At 38.9% G+C, this 17,204-nt stretch overlaps 1 protein-coding gene across 5 annotated transcripts in view; it reads right to left on the bottom strand.

Annotated features, from left to right (window-relative positions):
* CCDC146 (coiled-coil domain containing 146) overlaps positions 1-17,204 on the bottom strand; it is an 84,073-nt gene that overhangs the window by 39,178 nt on the left and 27,691 nt on the right. For 2 of the 5 annotated variants that reach the window (XM_054817496.1, XM_054817486.1), the window contains exon 3: positions 3,263-3,345. The exons of 2 other annotated variants lie outside the window; for them this stretch is intronic. In XM_054817496.1, coding sequence (XP_054673471.1) covers positions 3,263-3,345 — 83 coding nt within the window. Of the gene's footprint in view, positions 1-3,091; positions 3,170-3,262; positions 3,346-17,204 lie in introns of all 5 variants that reach the window. One more of the 5 variants, XM_054817517.1, reaches the window with a different exon arrangement.

A 17,204-nucleotide genomic window follows, 5' to 3' on the forward strand; every position in this document is an offset into this window, starting at 1 on the left:
AACTCACACTGGCTAAAAGTCAAGTTCAGCAGCTAGCGGATTTCTACTTCACCTCAGTGAACAGCAGTGTGGTAGAAACTTTCTCAATCAACTAGTACAAAACCCACATAATATGTTGAGTTCTGAGCATTAAGAAAATGCTTAGGGCAACAATAAAAAGGGCTTTTTTAAGTATGTTAATAACAAAAGGAGGACCAGAGAGAATATTGGCTCGTTACTCGACAAGAATGGTCACCTTACTACGGGGACATAGATAAAGCAGAGACGTTTAATGCCTTCTTTGTCTCTGTCTTCAACACTGATGACAGGCTCTGGGACCCCAGTTGCCCCAAGCTGGAGGACTGTGACTGTGGTAACGATAAACTCCCAGCTAACCCCGAACTTGTGTGGCACTTGCTGCTCCACCTGGATGCATACAAGTCCATGGGGCCAGATGGGATTCATCCCAGGGTGCTCAGAGAGCTGGCTGATGTCATTGCGAGACCTATCTCAATTATTTTTCAATGGTCTTGGGAATCCGGAGAGGTCCCAGTTGACTGGAAGCTGGCAAACATTGTTCCAATCTTCAAGAAGGGCAAGAAAGAAGACCCTGGTAACTACAGGCCTGTCAGTCTCGCTTCAGTGCCTGGTAAAATGATGGGAGAAAATTATGCTGGGAGTTATTGAAAAACACCTGAAGGACAACACAGTCATTGGTCACAGCCAACATGGGTTCATGAGAGGAAGGGCCTGTCTAACAAACTTAGTTTCCTTTTATGACAAGGTCACCCATCTAGTTGACCAAGGGAAGCCAGCTGATGTCATTTTTTGAGATTTCAGTAAGGCTTTCGATACTGTCTCTCGCAGTATCCTTCTGGACAAAATGTCCAGCATACAGCTTGACAAAAGCATAGTGCGATGGGTGAGCAACTGGCTGACGGGTCGGGCCCAAAGAGTTATGGTCAATGGGGTTACATCAGGCTGGTGGCCAGTCACTAGTGGGGTTCCCCAAGGCTCCATTTTAGGGCCAGTTCTCTTTAATGCTTTCATAAATGATTTGGATGTAGGACTAGGTGGTGTCATGAGCGAGTTTGCAGATGACACCAAATTGGGATGTTGATTCCATTGAGGGTGGAGAGGCCTTGCAGAGAGATCTGGACAGATTGGAGAACTGGGCAATCACCAGCCGCATGAGGTTTAACAAGGGCAAGTGCTGGATTCTGCACCTGGGAAGGGGCAACTCCGGCTATACATACAGACTGGGCGATGAGACGCTGGAGACCAGCCATGCTGAAAGGGACTTGGGGGTCTTGGTCGACAGCAAGTTGACTATGAGTCAACAGTGTGCCCAGGCTGCTGGGAAGGCCAACTGTATCCTGGGGTGCATCAAGCACAGCATTGCTAGCCGGTCTAGGGAAGTGATTGTCCCACTCTACACTGCGCTGGTGCAGCCTCACCTTGAGTACTGCGTGCAGTTTTGGGCGCCACAGTACAAAAAGGACATAAAACTATTGGAGAGTGTCCAAAGGAGGAAAACCAAGATGGTGAAGGGTCTAGAGGGGAAGACATACGAGGAGAGGCTGAAGTCCCTTGGTTAGTTCAGCCTAGAGAAGAGGAGACTGAGGGGAGACCTCATCATGGCCTACAACTTCCTCACGAGGTGGAGCGAAGGGGCAGGCGCTGATCTCCTCCCTCTGGTGACCAGTGATAGAACCCGAGGGAATGGAATGAAGCTGTGATGGGGGAGGTTTAGGTTGGATATTAGGAAAAGGTTCTTCACTGAGAGGGTGGTCGGGCACTGGAACAGGCTCCCCAGGGAAGTGGTCACAGCACCGAGCTTGACTGAGTTCAAAAAGCGTCTGGATAACGCTCTCAATCATATGCTCTGATTCGGCTGGTCCTGTGTGGAGCCAGGAGTTGGACTCGATCCTTATGGGTCCCTTCCAACTGAGGACATTCTATGATTCTATGATTCTTGCCCTTTCTAGGGAGTTGAACTGGTTTAGGAGTGCTGTTTTTAATTTTGCTTCCCAAAAATATTTGCGTTGCAGTAATCTGAACAAAGTCAGATTGCTTTTTACAGAGTCAGAGACATATTCTAACTCCCCATTTTATTAAGACAAAACTAGAAGACTCAGCTAACCTGAAGAAAAACTGTATTTTCAGGTTTTTGGAAACCCCTTTTCAAATTCCTTTACATTACTTAAAACTTACTGCTATTCAGATTGCCAGGAGGTACATCAAATCCCAGCATAACCCAAGTAAGCAGGTATGAATTGAATTAGTTTTACAATCCTTAATTTAGGCCTTAGCTTCAATGACAGAATAGCCATGGTTCTCTGACAAGCAGAATTGCCATAAAGGTTTTGATGTGGACTGTCAGGGAAATTGGGCTAAAATTTTGTTAATGTGGTGGATATTATGATACGTATTGCAGAAATATAACGGGAGTATCATGATGCTGATTTTACTGATAATTATGAGTGTAGCATAAGTAATATCAAAATTATTAGTCACCAATACTAACGTAGTATTGCAATATTTGCAATAGGACTGCTCTGTTCTGTGACACACTGTTCACCTAGTACAACTGTACTATCTCATCCCACTTTGTCCCTCCATCTTCTTTTTCTTCTACTCACACATGCCCTGCTCAAACCTGTCCTTGGTCTATGAGTATGACCTCTCCTCTTCTCTCTCCTCCAGAAAGTTCTGGAGCAGGGCAGACTCACAACTACTACACCTAACTTCTGAGTTTGATTATACTTTGAAACTTATGGTTAAATCTTTTAAATTTACTACCAGTCGTGTCTAATGCGACTGTGAATATTCTCAGAGGGCAAAATTCACACTTATTTAGATGTGACAGAGTCTCATTTTCCTTGTTAGAAATGAGCCTTTAACTTTTTCAGTTGCTCTCTATGATGTTAGCTCAGCAGGTCAGAGTTTTTTCATATGTTATAATTCTGGCTACATGATCTTCAAATGTATCTTTATTTTAAACTTGTATATTGTCTCTTGCAGTCTGTGCTTCCCTCCATTTCCATTATTATTATGCTTATATTAAAACCAAAGATGTTATTCAAACAAGTATTTGAATATCCCAAATTACCTTGAATCTTCCTATTAAATAATGTTTTTCAACCTTGCATTCTTGCTTCCTCTTCATGAATAATCACTGTAAGAAAGTCTTAAATGATAATTAATCAGCATCAGCAGAAAATTACTTTACATATGTAATGCTTTGGCTACTTAAACAAAGTCTAAAAAAAGAATATTGTACCTTATCACAGTCTTATGCAGCAGGATATACTTTCCCTTCAGCTCAGCTACCCTGGTGCCTGTGATTTTTCCAGCAGAAAATAGCTATGGAAGGGAAACAGACAGTTATGAAATCTCCTAAGCACTAATGTTTTCATTCTGCTGCAACTTTTTATAGCTATAATTGGCAGCCTTTTAGTTTCACAGTCTTTGGTAATATACCAAATCAACTACACAGATGTAAATATGCTTATTTACATAATAATTCAAAGCATAAATATAAGAATATAAAGAATGTGTCTGTCACAACTACAGTGCTACCCACACCACCATTTCTTCTCTGATTTTCTGTCTGTATTAATATTTCATGACAATTCTGTCCTGACTTTGAACTCAGGCTCTAAGTCATTCATTTTTCACATTGTTTAACTGGTTCAGTTTTGGTATATACCAGTTGGCCTGAAGAGGTGAAACTGTGGCTTAAAGTGTGGTTTGTGCTAAAGCGTTGTGTTCACAGGCAATATGTTTGCAAAAAAGAGGAGCTGGGCTCAAGCTAGATCATCCCCAGGCCACAAAACACATTGCCTTACATGACTGTGCAGGCCTCCGGCAAACACCAAGAGCAAACCACTCCACAGATTTAGTACTAAGAAACCCGTGTGTGTGTGATGCAGCATAAGGCGGTTCCTCAGGCGCCTTGAGGGCAGTACTTTGGGCCAACAAGCCAGTCCTTCTTAATAGAAATAGGAAATGTGACTAGGAGCCCAATTTTGCCACTGGGAAATACCACAGCAGCAATAAGAAGGTATCTCCTGGGATATTTCTTTAGAAAACCTTTTCTTCTCCTCTTTTTGTCACAGGTAAGGAGAATCAGGTTAAATCCATGTTAAAAAAAAAAATATTAAAGTGATCTGGCTCTATAAAGGTCCACAACTAGCTTTTTGGGGCAGCAACTCAAATCTGCAACTTTTATGGGAACCTGCCAAGAAATGTGGTGGTGCAGATCTCCTGAAATAAGAAACAAAGTTACTACAGCATCAGGAAAATCCCAGAAGTCATAATTCAACCCTTAGGTCTGACAAGGCCTCCAGGGGAAGGCCTTTTTCTAAGCTGAACTAAGGGCCATTTAAGAGATTCTTATGTGGGCTATTCTGTACATGCCCCTTTCTTAAATATCCAGGAGAAATCATCCAGGACCAGTCCTATGGTCAATAAGCAGAACCCAAATGAGTATGCGAAAGGAAGTATACATTTTGTTGATAGCTGTTTGATTTATGTATTTTTTTAAGATCCACTGCAAAATATTTCATGGTAGCAGAGACAATTTTTGCTGTCTGCAGCCCTGAGAAAAGGAAAGCAGATCTGTCTTTCATTTGTTTGCATGAGATTAAAGATAAGCAGCTCTCAAATATTTATTTTGGCATCCTCTATGATCCAAAGATACTGTTCACTTAAGTTCACAACACTAACTAGCTCTTCTGTGAGAAAGAAAGTATTTCCTTATCTCAACCCATTTATTTCTTGGCCACATATGTAGGAATATTTGTCCTATTTGGTGGTATCTTTCTCCACACTCCTCTGATCTGTACCTGTGAGTTCCAGTTTTTCTCACTACTTAGCTTCTCACTGCAGACTTAGGCCATGTTTGACAATGTTTCCACAGAAATAAACTTACTTGTCCTTGAGGCTGTCTTCTCTTTACTATCCATAAGCTTTTCGCACCTTTTACACTTCATTTCTCAGTTCAGAACTAAAAGCTCTATTCCAATAAGGCTGGTCCTATACAATATGAAGACAGATACTTTTGAGGCCTACATAAGACAGACTGTATGGATAGCATAACCAGCATGTCAAAAGGGATGAGACGTCTGTGAAAAGTATCACCACCAGATAGTTCCCAGTATCACAACTTTACTTGGAAAGCCATCAGAGAGTCAGTGCTGGGCTACCCTGATCCCAGGATTTGTTATTAAAGCCCAGCACACTGTTTTCTCCAAGATTCTTGGGAAGGCAGAAGGGAAGGAAAGGAAAGGGGCAACAGCTTGAGGGGAAGAAATAGTTGTGGAAGAGGGGAGGAAAAGCATGAGCCTACTGTAGAAAAATTGTATTATTTTTGGTTATGAAACCAGATGAGGATTGATGCCCTGATATACAGATATCTAATACTTTCAAGGCTGCCTTCCCCACATATGTGATAGTGGCTGATGTGTAAATGAAGTGAACCTCGGAAGCTATGTTAGCTGAATCAATGGATGCTTCCAGAAATTCACTGAATGCCTAGAACAGGGCTAGCAAGTGTTTTCCTTACACATTTCTATCATTTCCAGTCCCTGAATATATTGTCTATTGATAACAAAAATTAAGGATAGGACCGTCATGACAGTAGGTACCCACTTGGACCTGGAACTACGGTTGTGCACAGGCAGCAGAGGATGAGTAACAGCTTTTTGCAAAAGAGACTGAAAATGGGTAGGGACCACCTTCTTTTAGAGCTACTACTCAGCAGATAGTATAAAGGGTAGAGTCTATCTTGTTTGCCATTGGGTGTGCTGAGAAGTAAACAGTTTTCCAGCTGGGATGACTTTGGTTCCTACTAATATCTAGAATGGAATTAGAGCCAAGAAATTAATTGTCCTTCCATCTTCTGAAATGGCTATTCACAGTACTGAAGCAAACTGCCTCTCGTGGACATAGATATCCTCCAGTTCAAAGGTAAATTACAGTAACTATTATAACAATTTTTCCTGTATAGATTCTCCTCAGAATATTTTATGCTTTATTCCATTGCACAGCAACAAGCACATTTGGCCTTCTTGGCTTGTAATCACAGAACTTGCCTATCTCCTATCTGTGGAGACATACTTCTGCCTCTGACATTGCATCCCAGATCATCTCCTCACATATTTGTTGTGGAGAACAAAATTAGCTACTAGGTTTCCCTTTAGCCATCAAAATAGCATTCGGAAAACTGTAATCTAAGAGCAACAATCCAGAACAAATCTTTACTCATAAGGATAATTTTTCACTTATATAAACTGAATTAAATAGGGATACTTGCAAGAGTGAGCATTATGTCCTTAACTAATGACTGAAGCATTGAGTCTTATCATACAACCTTCGAATCAAAACATAGAGCAATTTACCTTTTGTTTTTTTCATTTACCTCCATTTGGCTTTAGATGAAGCTGTTGGAATCAGAAATTGATTTAATTTCATGCCCATGATTTTAAGTGTCTGTGCTTGCAATGGATTTTGTCCTGAATGGTAGATATGATCTAATGGGCATTTTGGGTCTATTTAACCTTTCTTAAAAATATCTGGTATAGCTAATACAATTATCAACAGTCAAAGATAAATTAGACTAATTTAGCTAAAATTTCAGGCTCTGAACTGCTTGGTCAGTATATGACTATAATAAATACATTGTAGGCAATGTCTTGAGTCCTCATATGCTCTTATCTGCCTGTTAATTTAGTGTAAATTCCTTCCATAAACTCACAGACTTACTCTATTCTGAAACCATGGAAATGGGTAATATTTCTAATAGGACTTATAAAGCACTACAGTGTATTATAATAATTACTCCTAAGTCAAAAGACTTACACTGAGGTAAACAGTAAAACATCAACCAGGAACATTAAACCCATATACTGAATTTCTGGATGCCAGTTGCCTCTCTAAACTAGAGGGTTTGCATTTGGATCTCAGATTTAACAGAGAAGTATATAAAAATTCTTAAACCAGATGCTATAATATAAAACATTCATACAGCTTTATTACTCAAGATCAGTATTAGATTTTTTTTTTAAATATCACAAGCTAAATTGGAACTGGAATTCATAAATATTTCTTTTTACCTCTATTTCTGAATGTTCACAATAGATGAGTCACATTTTCCTTTGAGATTCTGTTTAATTTGAATTAGGTTCATCTTTGGTTTTACTATCATAAAAGGCATGTTTTAACACAGAATAAGTAACAAATTAATTCTTAAATTGCACTAGAGACAAAGGTTAATAATTTTATTCCTCTATAGCTAGATGATGTTGGCTATGGGCATAGACAGAGTATTGCTATTTCCTAGCTGTGTCATGGTAAAAATTACAGACTAGTAACATCTGTTAAGTACACAAATACGTATAAATCCTGAGTATATGCACACTTTATTTCATTAACCTGCACCTACAGACAGATTCTAAAGGTACTACTCCATTTCACTTGATCAGCAAGAACTGCAACACATGATCTGCAATATCTCAGCTGCATAATTAAAATCTGGATCTGACATTGATCAGATTCTGATCTAATTTTGTAAAAATGTGTGTGTCTATTATATCTACCAGTGCTTAAATTAAATTTATACTATGTTCAGAACATACAAGACATTAATGCTCTCTGTATAAAGGTCAGTAGATTCCTATGAAATATAGTGCCAAGAGTCTTGCAAAGATTACTCAAAAAAACCCCCCCAAAAACCAAAACACATCTCAAAATGGCCCATCTTGCACATGTAACACAAGACTCCACTGATTAATTTGAAATACTCTAATTCCTAATAATTACAACATGGAAATGCCCCTCTACTCCGCTCTGGTGAGACCCCACCTGGAGTACTGCATCCAGCTATGGGGGCCCCAGTACAAGACAGACATGGAGCTGTTGGAGAGAGTCCAGAGGAGGGCCACAAATTTGATCAGAGGGGCTGGAGCACCTCTCCTATGAGGACAGGCTGAGAGAGCTGGGGTTGTTCAGCCTGAAGAAAAGAAGGTTCCAGTGAGATCTAATTGCGGCTTACCAGTACTTGAAGGGGGCCTACAGGAAAGATGGTGAGGGACTGTTTGTCAGGGAGTGTAGTGACAGGACAAGGGGTAATGGGTTTAAGCTGAAGGAGGGTCGATTTAGATTAGATGTTAGAAAGAAATTCTTCCCTGTGAGGATGGTGAGGCACTGGAACAGGTTGCCTAGAGAGGTTGTGGAGGCCCCATCCGTGGAAGTGTTTAAGACCAGGTTGGATGGGGCTTTGGGCAACCTGGTCTAGTGGAGGGTGTCCCTGCCCGCAGCAGGGGTGTTGGAACTAGATGATCTTTAAGGTCCCTTCCAACCCACATCATTCTTTGATTCTATGACTTGTAGTTGATGTGATGGTTGGAGGCTCTCTTGGGCACAGCAATCACAAAATGATAGAGTTTTTGATTCTTGGAGAAAAAAGGAGGGAAGTCAGCAGAACCACTACCCTGGTCTTACAGAGGGCAGACTTTGGCCTGTTTAGGAGACAGGTTGACAGAGTCCCTTGGGAGCAGTCCTGAAGGGCAAAAGAGTGCAGGAAGGCTGGACATTCTTCAAGAAGGAAGTCTTAAAGGTGCAGCTGCAGTCCGTACCTATGTGCCAAAAGACGAGCTGGTGGGGAAGGAGACCGGCCTGGCTGAACAGAGAGCTTTCGCTGGAATTCAGGGAAAAAAAGAGAGTTTATGACCTTTGGAAGAAGAGGCAGGCAATTCAGGTGGACTACAAGGATGTTGTGAGGTTATGCAGGGAGAAATTTAGAAGGGCCAAAGTCCAACTAAAACTTAATCTGGCTACTACTGCAAAAGACAATTTAAAAATGTTTCTGTAAATACATTAGCAACAAAAGAAGGGCTAAGGAGAATCTCTATCCCTTGTTGGATGCGGGGGGAAAACATTGTGACAAAGGATGAGGAAAAGGCTGAGGTACTTCATGCCTTCTTTGCCTCTGTCTTTAATGGTAAGACCAATTGTTCTCAGGGTACCCAGCCCCGGAGCTGGAAGACAGGGATGTGGAGCAGAAGTCCCCATAACCCAAGGGGAAATGGTTAGCGACCTCCTACACCACTTAGACAGACACAAGTCTATGGGGCTGGATGGAATCCACCCAAAGGTACTGAGGGAGCTGGTGGAAATGCTCACCAAGCCATTTCCATCATTTATCAGCAGGCCTGGCTAACCGGGGAGGTTCCCAGTTGACTGTGTTAGGTTTATGGTTAGACTTGATGATCTTAATGTCTTTTCTGTCCTAAATGATTCTATTATTATTGGTAAAAACACTCAAGTTTTAGCCACATATGTTTGAATAAGGTCTGAGTTAATTCAAAAAACAGCATACTTTGGCAGCAGGACTGTAATGAGTATCAGAGCTTCCAGATTCCAACCTTAGGGAAGTAAGCTTGCAAGTTAGTTCAAAAAAAAGTCAGCATTCAAGAACACAAAAATAAAACAACTTATGATAAAATAGCCAAGAGTATTTACATATGTACATCCACACACAAACATAACATCTCTAAATGAAGGTTTGTGATAATTTTCTTCTGATCTGCTGGATCTGTATTAGCCACGTTTCTATAAAAAAGCTGTGTACAAGACTACTTTAAAAAAGTTTAAAAAAGAAGTTATATTTCACTCCCACTTTCGTCCAGGATGCACTCACAGTTCATTTTATTGCTTGTAAGCTCTCACATTGCTGGGGTAAGTAAAATGGTGGTTATTCTTAGTTCAACTAATTATGTTGCTACACTGAAAAGAACAAGTGAGAAGATGGAGTAGTGAGGAAAAAAAAGAGCTTGTCATTAGCAACTGAAGACATCTTTTTTTCAGTCCTGTGTTAACCATAATGCCCTGGAAACAACCGAGATCATTTTGTTATACTGGCTATCTCAAATCTGGAGTTTGGAATACAGCTGGGTAAAAAGGAAATATTCCTAAAACTGTTGAGCCTTCCAGTCCCTTTCCATGTCAGCTGTACTTAACTGTAATTTTGCTTTTCTCATTTTTTCTTTCTCGTTATACCATGAACTAGGACCCAATACATTTTTAAACACACTCAAAATTGATAGATCATCTGGATAAACTAAAATAAATTTTCCTTATCTAAATGAAGAATTATTGGAAAGTTGGATAAAGATTTGGCTGCTAATGGATGGTTGCTTGGCAACTTTGGCTTTCTTTTTGGGTTGCTTGGCTTTCTTTTTCCCCATACTCCCATAAATGTAATTACATAAAAAGTATGGAAGTATGTCTCTTATTACTGGATTTACTTGTATCTTTCTCTTTTAATTTAAATTTTCTGTTCTGTTTATTTCATCCTATTAAGTTACCATTTTTTTGCTTTACACTTATCTTTAACTGATTAACATGAGTGTAATTTTCTATCTTTGTTACATTTTTTCATGTTACCTCGCTATCTGAAGCTTGGCTATTCTACCAGAAAAACAAAACGTAACAAAACAAAACCAAAGCCAAATTCCAAGCCAAATTTGTTTCCTTCAGTCAGTGAAAAGTCCCATGAAAAATAGTACTGGGTAATCCTGTCCTATGATGGAGACTGTGGAGGAGGATTTTTCTGAAAAGAGGAAAAGGAAGGGCATATCCTTCATATTTTTCTAGCAGGAAAAGGTGGATTTTCTGGCTCGGGGCAGGAACATTTTAAATACAGGAATCAATGAGAAAAACAGAAGAATACCTATGCTCCGACAGTTGTTCTGTACACCTGCATAACTTTACTCTATATCCGTACGAGAAATGAGTTCGTATTTGCTATTTGCTTCCTACTAACAGCTCATCATCAGAGCTCTCTTCAAAATGTCTTGAAGAAAATTCCAGGGAAAAATGAGCTCAATCTGAAGTTACACACAATCTGAGAGAGCTCTTGTATATCCTTCCAGCTTGACTTCAGGTCCACTAGCCCCTGGATGTGGGACCACAGTAATTTCTCTGAGGCTGGAAGGTGGATATAGATATGTTGGTAAGAAAGAGAAGATGTCAGAATATGAATGGGAGTTAAAACTATAGAAGGGAGAGGACCCACCTGATAAATGAGGCAAACTTTCATGTGAGCAAATCTGACCCTAACTACATCAAAGGTTTTACATTCTCCATTTTAACAGATTATATTCAATCCTTTCCGACAGTGAACTGAAAGCAATACACAAAGGAACAAAACATTTGGCTTTTCAAAACAAGTTTTCTGTAACTCAAACGTGATATATATAAGAACTCTAAGAACTTTGACGTTCCCCGCTTTTTAAGCTTCTTTTGGGACTCTCCATAAATGAATAAAACTAAGACAAATTTTAAACTTAAAAAGATGATGCAATCTGAATGTTGGTCTAACTCCTCACACTATTTTGATAAAAACCATTAAGAAACACATGGAAGATAAATATAGCCACCACCAAGAAAATACTGATTAACATCAATTACTCATAATCATTATGAAAGTGAAACATTTGACAGCTTCCTAGGAAAGAAATTTCAACAGTCCCTAGTCTACGCATTTTGGAGAAATGATGGAGCTAGCATGTGTTTCTAATTATGTTTGCAGATATTGCAAAATAACTGAAATGTATTCGAAGATTGAATGGAATAATAACACTTTCCACCTCTTCATTCTAAGTTCTAGGCTTTGTAATTATAACAAGACATTGTGAATACATTTACTGTTATTTTAACACATAGAATCAATCCAACATTTTATATTAATTTTGTTTATTTCAAACATCTGAAAGGTCTCCTCAAACAAGTCTTTTGCCTCATTATAACAGACAACAGAAGAATTTCAGGGGATTAACTTATTTTGTATATATTCAGGATTTCAGTATAGTATTAGCCACTTGGCAAATGGCTCTTCTTGACAGTCTGCTATGTGAGGAATTTTCTCTCCATGTTGTTTATTTGAAGAGCTTTTCTTACCTCTTTTGGATAATATTCAAATGTTTAAACATTCAGGGAAGAAAAAGCATAAGTGCTGCTCTTTGAACAGAAAGCTTTTGTACCCTCTGTCAAAACCGGCATTGAGTCCACAGTGTTTGGACACTTAGAACACAGCTCAAGTGTTTCTTAGTCTGGCAAGAAGGCAACACTGACTCCCGTTGACCTTTCAGGGGTTATTTCTACATTGCAGGGGTGCAACAGGTAAAGCATGCTGAACCCATGCTATGACTCTTGCATTTCTATCCATGTTGCTGGCTATCAGTCTCCACAGAATCTATTTCATCCTTTAGAAGAGGTGAGCTAGGGATATCTGCTGGTGTTTGGCTTGCCTGTGCCTGATGTCTCCAAATTATCTAGACAAAAGCTTGGACTCCTGATAATGCACTAGAGGAAATGAAGCTTTCTCCTCAAGTTCAGCCCATTGCTCAGAGCAAGTTCATAACTGAGCTTGCACTTGTGCTAGGACTGTGCAGAACTGTCTACATAGAAATTGAAAACAAGGAGCATCTGCTCCAGGTCCTCCACATCACCCTTGCCATCAACTAGAACTGATAGTGATATGTTAACAATAAACTGAAGAAAAATGCAGCATACTAACTTGACTTCTAAATGGCCAAATATAATACTTTATATTGTCCTCAATTTCTGAGAATGTCTATGACTTCTCATTACTTCTGAAGACCATATCCTGGCTACTTCAAGATGGGTCATCCAGAAATGAAGGAAAAAAAAAAAATTAAAAGTCTGTATAGGCATTATTTGTAACCTCTGTGGCAATAGATTTATCAAAAAAAAAAAAAACAAAACCCAAACCAAACCAAAAAACAACCAACCCAAAACCAAACAAAAAACCCCCAACAAAACCCAAACAAACCACAAGAAAAATGCTCTAGAAACTACCAGTTCTGATGCCAGAGAATGTAAGGGTTGTAACGATTTCTGTGACAATTTCATCTGATTTCCTAAACAATACACAGGACAGTTTTTACCATCCTCACCACTTTTGTTACAGGGTTTAAAATACACACTTCATTTTCCAGAATGCTTTTTTTTTTATTACAACATACAGTGAAGCAAAAAATAAACTCCATGTAATGCAAGACAGTAGTCAGAAAAATTAAGGCTGGAAGGAGGAACCTCTAGATGCCATTTAATCCAACCTGCTGCTCAAAGCAGGGATATTCTGCTGATGTACCAACAGCTCGCTCTAGTTGTTACCCAAAAGAAGATACTGAAGTATACTGATTCTAAACATTGACTTCCTTACTTTGTCTCACTTGCATATTTTTTCCAAACCATGCAGTTAAAGACTGAAATGGATTGCCTTTAGACTTTAGGAAGCATAAGGAAGGCAAAAAGAGATGCCAGAATAGAGGGTAATAGTTAAGCCAGTGTATTTAACGCTCTGATTCTTTTTAATAATAAAATTTAACTCATCAAATTATTTCAGACTGCTTTCCAGCATTTATAAGAAATAAGAAACATCCTCAATGAGGCTCTTACTTGCCTTTGACAACAAAGGGAGTCAAAGATGACTTGCTCAGACTACACACCAGATGTTTAGATGACCTAAACTCTGGTTTTCATGTAAAGTGTTACATCACAATTTATATATGTCCAGTAAATATCATCATTACACTTTTTATTCAGTCACCTACATCACTCATTTTTCAATATGCCTCAAATATTCAGTTATAGAAGACTAACACTTCTAAACTTATCTAGAATTTCTCTACTCAACAATATTTCAGGCTTGAGTACATATTTCAAAGTATTTTAAGACAAGAAGATAAAAATCAGTAATTTAAGACTGTAAATATTTACTTACACCATAAATCGTAGTTATCAGTATTTCAATGCAATTTTGTATTCCCTTTTGTAGATTGGGAAAAATTTAAAGTACAGACAGGAATAGCTACACCACAGATATTTCGGAAAAGATATGCCTTGTTTAAGTAATCAGTCATTATTCCAGAGAAAGGTTATGATGGTAGAAGATAAAGAAAAATGCACTATGATTTTTAAATCAATGCTGTCATTAGAGTTAAAAAATAAGGTGGAATCCTTCTCATCTGTAACTACATACAAACACATTGAAAGGCAGTTGATTTTGTAGGATAAGTATGGAAATTCCCCAGGAAAAGTGTATTTATTAGCCTTTCAACTAGAAAAAGATTTGTCACCGAGTTCTCTCAACATTTAATTTAGGTGATAAACATCCATACCTGAACCCATGAGGCTATTAGAGGCACAAATGCACACAAATATTTCAAACTTCCCTTCTATTCTCTCCTCATGTTTGTGATGAGCAAAATTATAACAAAGTAACAAGTACATATGTATAATATCAGATGTATGTACATATTATACGTAATATATGTAAATCTGCTTTCCCTTTTTTACAGGAAAAAAAATTCACCTAAGCCATTTCTGTTTGGGAGCTGAAATAAAAAATTTAGCAAAGTGATTTTTTGTATTTCACAAAGTGCTTCACAAATTATTTCTCCCTCTTTCCTATTCCAAGAAAACCATAAATTTAATTAAAAAGAAGAGAGCACGCACTTTTAAAATATAGCATATCATTATTTCACAAAATGAGGGCATAAGTTTTATGGTTCCTTGAACTTCGTTGTCTAAAGGAAAGTGACTTGGTTGCATTGGTTCCACATACAACAAACCAGTATCTCAGAAGACAAAAGTCAAACACTAAAAAAATGATCCGGAGTGATTATTAATATCTACTCACTTTATTTTGACATGGAGTCCTTTATAACAATATACTACTGAAAGGCTCATACTCTACTACAAAGTATTTCACATTAAAAAAGCTATATGCAGATGATGCTACATAAACAAGACAAAACCGAGAGTGGGGGTAAAGACATACATGAAAAACATTAATATACCTACTTATGGTAGATATACCACTGTATTGCCTTACACAGAATTTCTACAATTTTACTTTTTTAATTAGAGATAGATCAGCCAGGCATCCTTTAATGAAAAATAAACTGCTGAAAAGCCTTCTAAAACTAATAAACAACAACTAGGAAAAATAATATCATGAATTCTTTCCCAAGGCATAGTTCATAACAGTAGTTTTGTCCCCCAGTTCATGGGAAAAAGCAGTCCATACATGGAAAATATCAAAATTAGCCACCATCAAGATGATACAGTGGGGGAGAAAATACTGCAACTTGCATGGCTCAGTAAAAGCGGGGAGAAGAGACTGGTAAGATAGGCATTGCGCGAAAGAAGATAGCTTTCCTGCTATCACCTATTGGGCCATGAATCTTGAAAGGAGGATACTGAGTATCCATACAGTTTTTATATAATTAAAATAAAATGGAATAGGACTGCCTTCCTTTTTGTGCTCTGATGCACATGTGGACATGAGGAAGTTGAACAGGTAGTCCCATGATCCAGTTGACAATGTAAAGACTGCTTGCATGAAGCATTACTGAATTAAAAAAGAAAACAACCCCAACTCTCTCAGCCTGTCCTCACAGGAGAGGTGCTCCAGCCCTCTGATCAGCTTTGTGGCCCTCCTCTGGACTCGCTCCAACAGCTCCATGTCTCTCCTGTACTGGGAACCCCAGAGCTGGACGCAGTACTCCAGGTGGGGTCTCACAAGAGTGGAGTAGAGGGGCAGAATCCTCTCCCTCAACCTGCTGGTCATGCTGGTTTTGATGCAGCCCAGAAAGCCAACCGTGTCCTGGGCTGCAAGCGCACACTGCCGGCTCATGTTGAGCTTTTCATCAACCAACACCCCCAAGTCCTTCTCCTCAGCGCTGCTCTCAATTTATTCCCCACTCAGCCTGTAGTTGTGCTTGGGATTGCCCTGACCCATGTGCAGGACCTTTTACTTGGCCTTGCTGAACTTCATGAGGTTCACAGAGGCCCAGCTCTCAAGCCTATCAAGGTCCCTCCGGATGGATGGGAAATGGTTCATGCTGCTCACATGCTGCTTTTGATAAACTCTGAATAAACAGTCCTAAGCCAAGTCTGTTAAACCAAAATATATTACTTCTTTAACCTTGCAACCACTGGGTAGTTCTGGGAACAGAACTAAAATCTGCAGTAGAATTTAAGAATATCATGAGCTCTCAGTTTTTTATCTTTGGAGGATATGTCAGTAAGATTAAGGTATCTCTTCAGTCCACAGAAGGAAAAATAAATTCCTAAAAAGAAGACTAAAAGAGATGCAAAGCTACAAGAAAATGACCTTTAACTAAACAAAAGACCTTGGCAGAAAATTCTCACTTGTGGTCATTAGCTGTTATTGAGTTAGATCCTTTCACAGCTGAAAAATTGGCTTTGGGGTTTTATGATTGCTTAATTACTTTAAAGTTTTAACTATTATACAGAACACTCTAGGGATCTAGAAAAGCTCCATCTGGGAAGAAACTTTGGTTATAAATAAACTGCAGTTCTCAATTTTGATCTGGTCCAATATTTCTGCCATTAGTTAAGCTGCATCAGCACCTTACAGTGTAAGATTGCTCAGTGCCCCTTCTAAGGGCAAAGACTTGTGAAAAACTCAGTTTTGAAAGTTTGCTTCATTTATCCCAAGGAAGGTAAGAGGCACGAAACATGAAAAAGGCTGTGGCATACTACTTTGAGTTCCTGAAGGACCTGACAAACTCTTGGGAAACGGACATTCCCTGACAGAACAGGAAGAAAGACCAGTCCTCAATTACAAGACTTCCCCAGGAGGAAAAGCATACAGATATTTTATGGAGAAATGGATCTTTCAGGCTCCAAACAGACTGCTAGTGGCTTAGCAGCAGAACATCAGACTGATAAAATAAGGAGGATAGCAGAGCATATCAAGATTACAGAAATCTCATCCAAAGGAGTAAGTAAATATCCCAAAATGAAGATATATGAGAGATCAAGGAACTTTGCCTCAGGACAAAGATGTCTGAAAAGCTCAGATACCTCACGTTACTATCTGAACTTTCTTTTCTTTGACATTCAGCATTACTAGAAATTTCTGCCCTTCTTGAAGTCACTCAGTTCTAATGACATTTTAGGCTTTCAATGCAGCACAACAGTCATAAATGATAACAATATTTAAATTGTTATGCATTTAAAAATTTCAAGGCAATTCATAAGATGTGGTCTACCAAGGATTATTATTATTAATTTTACAGACACAGAATAATTTGTCCAATCCAAAGTCAGACAGCAGGTAGCACAGTTCATTGTAACAAACAACAGTGTGTGAGGAAGGTGGC

This window comes from Grus americana, chromosome 1, assembly GCF_028858705.1.
Source record: "Grus americana isolate bGruAme1 chromosome 1, bGruAme1.mat, whole genome shotgun sequence".
Taxonomy (NCBI): Eukaryota; Metazoa; Chordata; class Aves; order Gruiformes; family Gruidae; genus Grus; species Grus americana.